The 7935-nt window shown below is 44.0% G+C and overlaps 1 protein-coding gene across 1 annotated transcript; it reads left to right on the plus strand.

The window, feature by feature from the left end:
* The first annotated feature begins 233 nt into the window (after window positions 1-233).
* On the plus strand, window positions 234-1172 carry LOC147735039 (olfactory receptor 5B21-like). The gene has a single exon (XM_086952567.1). The coding sequence runs from the start codon at window positions 234-236 to the stop codon at window positions 1170-1172; it is 939 nt and encodes a 312-aa protein (XP_086808693.1).
* The last annotated feature ends 6763 nt before the right edge of the window (window positions 1173-7935 follow it).

Consider the following 7935-nt stretch of genomic DNA (forward strand, 5'->3'; position numbering starts at 1 on the left):
CTACTATCATTTTATTATCTTTGATTTGAACCTCAATTTAAAAAACAGTCTTTTAAAGGCACACTTTTATTTTTTCAATTCAGGAGCTTCTCTGAATTGTATTATAACTTGCTTGAACACATAAATCACCATGCAACTATGCTCAGGGTTTATTTACAAATGTCAATGTTACAAGTAAATGCTTTGCTCATATCTTCTGTTTCCATTCCTTTTCAGGTTATCGATTTCAAACCATGAAGCTACAAAATGAAACCAAAGAGTTTACTCTCTTATGCATCACAGGTCATTATAATCTTAAAATTCCACTTTTCCTGCTCTTCGTGGCCATTTATGGGGTGACTCTAGTGTGCAACGGTGGCATGATTGCCCTAATCCATAATGACCCTCGACTTTGGACACCAATGTATTTCTTTATCAGTCATCTGTCCTTCGTAGACCTCTGCTACTCTTCCACCATCACTCCAAAGATGTTGGTCAGCTTTATTGTGGCAAAAAACATTATCTCCTACGGTGGTTGTATGGCCCAGCTTTATTTCTATACAATTTTTGGAACTACTGATGCATTCCTTCTTGCGGCAATGGGATATGACCGCTACGCTGCTATATGTCTTCCCTTGAAATACAACTCTATCATGACTAAAACATATTGCATTATGATGGCATCTGCCTGTTATGCGTGGAGTTTTGTGAATACATCATTAAATGTAGGTTTCATGTTGGGGCTATCTTTCTGTGGGTCTACTGAAATCCAGCATTTCTTTTGTGACTATCCTTCCCTGTTCCAGTTAGCCTGCACTGACACTCGGATAAACAGAGTCCAGTTCAAAGTCTCATCATTCCTGATAGGAATGTTCTCCACCCTAGTTATCCTCATATCTTATGCCTTCATATTCAAAACCATCCTGAGGATGCGTTCAGCAGCCGGGATACTCCGGGCATTATCCACATGCTCTTCACACTTCACTGTAGTGATGCTCTTCTATGGAAGTGCGTTGTTTATATCTTTACAGGCCCCAGGCAGCCACTCCTTGACGAAGGATATGGTGGTGTCTGTCTTCTACACTGTGGGGATCTCCATGATGAATCCACTGGTCTACAGCCTGAGAAACCAGGATGTCAAGAAAGCCATCAAGCTGATCTTGTCAAAGAAATGGTCTCTTCAGAAAGTATGATCTTTGTCAAAAGTAATGCACTTGAAATGACATATATGTTGTTTAATAACACCTCCTTTTAGGTGATAGCAGGCAAGAGATGGCTCATAATAGAGCAGCCCAAAAGACATTACAGACAAGTGTGCATAAAAACAGTATAAATGGTGCTCATTTTACAGCCAGTGGTTATTCTGAACAATTAACATGGATGCAACCCTGCTGGATCAATGTCTTTAACTACAGCCTCTCATCTGAGTTTAGTTTCTTACATCTAGTTGTAAGTTTCCTTTTGAGCTATCTCAATTTTTTTTCAAAATTATTTTTCATATATTAAAATAAATGGGGTATCTCACCAATATTTGGCTTATCAAGACTTGTTCTTCCAAACGTAATTCTCCCACGCCATATTTACGTGCATGAACTTATGGCAAAGTAGCAATGGCATGTACCGCAGAGCTACCACATTTGCAGCATTTGTTAGTCTGTTTTTAAAATTATGAGCATACTAAGTAAATGTTCCATCAATGTGGTCTTTGCATTTTCACTGGTTTGGTCTATTCTTGTCTCAGGCAATAGGTACTATATATTACTGAGTGTCTTGTCACGTTAATGTGTGGAGAATTTTTTTTCACCTATACTTTGACATTTGCAGTGGAATCTGGGTTCCAACACATGCATACATCTGATATAATGTGTCAAGTTTCCATTGATTGCACATGGGTGAAGTGTCAGACATGTCCCCTCCCATAGAGATAGAAGAACCTTCGCTGCCAGATGCAATTGAAGTCAGGTGACCTGTGAGAAGGATGACTAAACTACCTTAGGATACAAAATGTGTCCTGGTCAGAGATGATCAAAGGAGGGGGAGGTTAGTAGGAGACCAGATCAAGGGGAGGGATAAGGTCATTAGTGAGGATTGCTATGAATAGTGTAGAACATGAAAATGTGGGCAGGTTCAGTTTCAACAAGGGTCCGCAGTTCTCTTGGGAGTGAGTTGCAAACAATTGGTTTTGCACCAGTGAATGATTACTTTAAGAGTACTACAAACCTGAATTTATGGGTTTCTGTTGATAGTTTGGATTTACTCTTTGAGAATCATATGTCCCAAGATACAGTAGGTAGGTTGAGGAGGTAACTAGATTTGTTTAGGTAAATTGCTTAATCTTTATCTAGCCGACAGCCTATTTCAAATGTAATTCTTGCTTCCAAAGGAAGTAGATGAAATTCCCAAAGGAATATCACAGTGTGAATGTATTTATATTTTGCTGTAGAGTGCATTACAGTCTTGAGTGGAACCTGTGAAGATGTCAGAAGAACAGTTACAATGGCATTTCCACAGACATTTCTGGAGATGATTAAGTCATGCACATATCTGGTATATCTGGTTAAACAAAGGAAGAAGTACACTGATTTATGTATGGAGTAAAGGGGACATCATCTTGCACAAAAACAATTTGTAAAGGCATGTTCCTCTTTCTACTTGTCCTACAGAATGCCCATGCTTACGCAGGATGCAGCACACATAGATAGAGGAAGCATGAAAGAGAAATACAAATATTTCTCCTTGTTAAGCCTGCTTCAGGGAGGCATAGCTTTTTGACACATTCCTAAGTTACAAGTCTCTTTAAACCTGGGAATGTGCAAAAATACAAACTCTGTATTTACTAAACCCCACAAAATCTTAAAATCAATCAATCAGGATTTGTACTATGTGGCTAATCACCTGTGAGGGTATCCAAGCACTAGGATCCTGCTGTGATATCTCGAAAAGCCAGGTCTTGAGCACCTTTCTGAATTCATTGAGGGAGGTTTCTGTTCGGAGGTGAAGGGGGGAGTCGTTGCAAGACTTGGCAGCAATGTAGGAGAAGGAGCGTCTTGCAATGTAGCTTCGCATGGATTCACGTGGCTTAGTAAATGCCAAAAAGGATTATACATCAGGACTGTGATGCACCCCAAAGCAAAACATTAGCAAATATCCCTTTAATGTTTTCTGCAAATAAAAGTTCTAATACGGAGTTGATTCCTGCAGAGATCCATTTGTCCTATTGTATCATAGCACCCCCGATGTGTATGGTTGCATTATTCCATAAGAGAACTCCCTTGTGAAGGAATGGATCAATTTTCAGGTATTTATCTATGGCTCCTCATGCTAACATTGTGTTCAAGGGACTGGATTATCCACCAGTCAGTTGGGAGATTTCACAAGTATGTGTATCAATACTGGTGTCACATGGTAAACCCATTTGCTTACATGTGTGGTCTTTAGGACTGGAGAGGATGAATCATCAACTTGTGTTAGCTGATGTGGCAGGTAATAGGATTCTACACATGGAACATGGAATTTGGAGGCCACTGGATCATTTGTGTGCAATAATGTAAGTGCGGTCTCACGCTTCCCTATGCATAAGAAAGAATGTGTGATTTATTTGTAGTATCAGTGTATGAGGAATGGTTATCAGTAGCTGTATTTACCATCTGTACACCAAAGAAAGAGTTACAAGTGTGACAACCATGCATAATCATCTTTAGTTTCAGTAAGACAGTCCTCTATGTGCTTAAAACATCCATTCGGAAAAGACCCATATATTTTAGGTAGAATTCTTTCTATTGAAAGGGGTAGCCCTCCACTGCAGCTTGTCCGGTACACATTATTAGTGCTTTGCTTTTGTCTCATTTGATTCAGATGCTCCGTCCATCACCACCTCCTTTTGTACCGCTTTTGGCCGCCATAAGTGTGGCAGGGTATGCTCAGACGTGAGCCCCTTGCTCACTTTGCCACTGGATTCAAGCAAGCCGGGCTGAAGACGGCTGGAATGCCAGAAAACGGTCCGCCGAAGCTTGTTTCCGGTCTAGGGAAGACATGGCTTGGCAGTTCGGGCTAGACTGTTCCCATGAGGCACAGGGTCAGACTGAGTTGCATATAGCCATGTCTGAACTGGGGTGGCAGAGTGGGCTAAAGAACGGTGATGGATCAAACCCAGATCTTTTGACTGGGTGCGAGTGTTTGATTGATTCAGATGCTCCCTCCATCACCACCTCCTTTTGTACCGCTTTTGGCCGCCATAAGTGTGGCAGGGTATGCTCAGACGTGAGTCCCTTGCTCACTTTGCCACTGGATTCAAGCAAGCCGGGCTGAAGACGGCTGGAATGCCAGAAACCGGTCCTCGGAAGCTTGTTTCCGGTCCAGGGAAGACATGGCTTGGCAGTTCGGGCTGGACTGTTCCCATTAGGCACAGGGTCAGACTGATTTGCATATAGCCATGTCTGAACTGGGGTGGCAGAGTGGGCTAAAGAACGGTGATGGATCAAACCCAGATCTTTTGACTGGGTGCGAGTGTTTGATTGATTCAGATGCTCCGTCCATCACCACCTCCTTTTGTACCGCTTTTGGCCGCCATAAGTGTGGCAGGGTATGCTCAGACGTGAGTCCCTTGCTTACTTTGCCACTGGATTCAAGCAAGCTGGGCTGAAGACGGCTGGAATGCCAGAAACCGGTCCTCGGAAGCTTGTTTCCGGTCCAGGGAAGACATGGCTTGGCAGTTCGGGCTGGACTGGTCCCATGAGGCACAGGGTCAGACTTATTTGCATATAGCCATGTCTGAACTGGGGTGGCAGAGTGGGCTAAAGAACGGTGATGGATCAAACCCAGATCTTTCGACTGGGTGCAAGTGTTTGATTGATTCAGATGCTCCGTCCATCACCACCTCCTTTTGTACCGCTTTTGGCCACCATAAGTGTGGCAGGGTATGCTCAGACGTGAGTCCCTTGCTCACTTTGCCACTGCATTCAAGCAAGCCGGGCTAAAGACTGCAGGAATGCCAGAAACCGGTCCTCAGAAGCTTGTTTCCGGTCCAGGGAAGACATGGCTTGGCAGTTTGGGCTGGACTGGTCCCATGAGGCACAGGGTCAGACTGATTTGCAAATAGCCATGTCTGAACTGGGGTGGCAGAGTGGGCTAAAGAACGGTGATGGATCAAACGCAGATCTTTCGACTGGGTGCAAGTGTTTGATTGATTCAGATGCTCCGTCCATCACCACCTCCTTTTGTATCTCATTTGACATTGCAGCACAACAATGGAGTAAATTGAGTACCAAAGTTTTTTGGTAAATGATGGTCAAGAGGATGTTATCTGCATACAGCAGTAATTTAAAGTGCCAATGTTTATCGTGATACTTTTAATCCCTTTCTTCTGATATGACTGCCATCAGCAAAACTAATGTTCGTAAGAACCGTAGTTTTAAGAGTGGGCATCCCTGCTCTGCCCACCCAGGTGATTAAAAAATGGATGGAGTAGAAACCACCATAGGATATGTGTGCTAATGTGCATTCATACAACAATCAGAATTGGCATATGAAAAGCTCTCGAAGCCCACCCTATCCATGTCCTAAATGGATATACACACTTGACCCTCTTGAAGACGTTCTCTGCACCCAGGGAGAGAGTGATTGTTTCATCAAGACAGTCCTTTGTGAGTCATAATAGGTGACACAATGTCCTTAGGTGATGGTGTAACAACACATTATTCAGCCATTCCCCAGGTCATTTCTAGTTCCCTTTTATTTGACACAGGGTCAAAGAGCCACTGAGACAATCTAAAGTCAGACCTGACATATTGCAAACCCACCAGATATTTGTATGCAATACCATTGGCTGTATTTTAGTTTTATACAATATGCTTTTCTATTTTTACATTGTCACTTCCTTGACTTTGTTCTTCTATGTGTTTTTTAACTTGGGGTTTTATTGAAAAAAACTCGTTCTCAATCTTCGCTTGATCATGAGTGACTCAATTGTTGTATATATTTTGAATTGCTTTCTAAAAATAAAGTCAATTCAGATGAATTGATTAATGTACTGGTTGGCTGAGTTACGGGTCAAGATGGCCACTGACTGACCTCAGTGGGAGCCGCTGCTGGTTCACTTTTTCTCCTGAGATTTCTAGGATGTACGGTTGAATGGAGAGTTATGCCATCGTATGCGAGTCCGCTGGCTAACCTGCTTGGTTGTAGCTGTTAGAAGAGGCTTTGGAAGGCAGCTCTTGTCATCCAGTTAATAAGGCAATACCTGCGGCAAGCTGGGGCATTTCAGAACTGCTGCAAGTGTTGTCAGAGCTGCGGGCAGATTATGGCTCCCAAATCAACGAAGGCAGTAAAAGAAGCAAAAGAAGTAATAGAAGCAGCTAAGGGCTCCCAGCTGGAGGCTCTGTGCGTCCCAAGTGTTCTGAGTGCCTCGAGCGCTCACGGTATGGCGCAGCTCACCCTCAGTGGGGTCCTATTCAGGCTGGGCATGATGCCCCTGTCAAGAAACCTGATGAAAGCGGGCATAAGCGGAGGGACGCTTGCATTGTCGGCGTGGATGGCGGGACTCTGCTTTGCGTTGCAGCGGAGAGCTCTCTGTGGCACCTACTGTTATAGAGGCATTTCTGGCAGCCTCAGCTTCTGCCGGCAGCGGGAGTCAGGACATCACCATTCAGATGGGAGTCGGAGCCGGTACTTTGGGTGTTGAGGAAACTGCCGCTGTGAGGACAAACCCAGTTGAGGAGACAGGTATGGAACCTGGACTGGAGCACCCCATTCAGGCATATGAACGGGAGCTTTCAATGGGGGTTTAACATAATGAGGAGGAATCATTACAGCCATCACTGCTAGCCTCCCCTAAGATGTTGGGAGATCTGAGGGAAATAGTTAGTGGTGGTAAACGCCTTGAGGAACGTGGTGATCAATCTCCAGGCTCTACTCTGACAGGTAATAGTGGTACAAAGGCCACTGAGGAAGTTTTGGAAACCGGGGGAAAAAACAAATTAGGCAATCATCATCCCTCTACTGTAGGTGATGCCTTACATCTAGTCATACCTGAGGATCATGCAATAAATCAAACCTCAATGGCGCTACGGTCTGAAACTGCCCCGGGCTTCCCAGAAGTGGACAAGTTTTATTCACGTAATGATGATTCCGAATCTGACTCACCTGTACCAAGTGAGTTTAATACCTCTGATGAGACAGACACTGGGGGTTCCTCCACCATACAAAGAGTGCCTCGAAGTAGACTTATGGCTGGGAGACGAGGTTCAAAGTCTAAAACCAGTCCTGCTAAATCTGATCTGGCAACTGCCCGTAAACTTGAATGGAACTATTCGGCCACCAGTATGTCGTTTGAAAGCGATAGGCAGACTGCTGTACAAGTAAGACCCGATGACATGGAATCCTCCGCTCTACCTATGCCTACGCTGGAACTACTATACTCTACTCTTAAGCAAATCCAGGGGGAGGCTAGACTGGAGAGTCAGAGATCGCTGCAAGCCACAAAACAATTGCACGGGTCTATGAGCAAGGTTGACAAGCTGTGTTCTGAGACAGCAGTAAGGGTTACCCAGATGGAGCAAAGAACAGCTGGTTTGGAAGAGGATGTTGTCAAGTTACAGGATTTCAAGGAATCGTAGGAAAAGCAATCATTGGATATATGCTGGAAGATGGAAGACTTTGAAAACAGTCAGCAAAGAAATAATGTACGGTTATTAGGCCTTGCCGCAAATGTTTAAGGAGAAATTATAATGGCCTTCGTTGTCTCTCTGTTAAGGGGCGCCTTTCTGGATCTTGCCCAAAGGAAGTGGGACATGGAGGTGCAGCGGGCACATCACTTCCCAATGTTTCGGAAGAAAGTCAATGCTGCCAGACAAGCAGAACGACCCAGAGCAATCTTAATATACATCGGACATTTTCTCCTTAGACAGGCTATAATTGATAGAGCAAGGCCAGATTCTAAACGGACATATGACGGGCACT

This window comes from Lissotriton vulgaris, chromosome 1_2 (genome assembly GCF_964263255.1).
Source record: "Lissotriton vulgaris chromosome 1_2, aLisVul1.2, whole genome shotgun sequence".
Lineage (NCBI taxonomy): Eukaryota > Metazoa > Chordata > Amphibia > Caudata > Salamandridae > Lissotriton > Lissotriton vulgaris.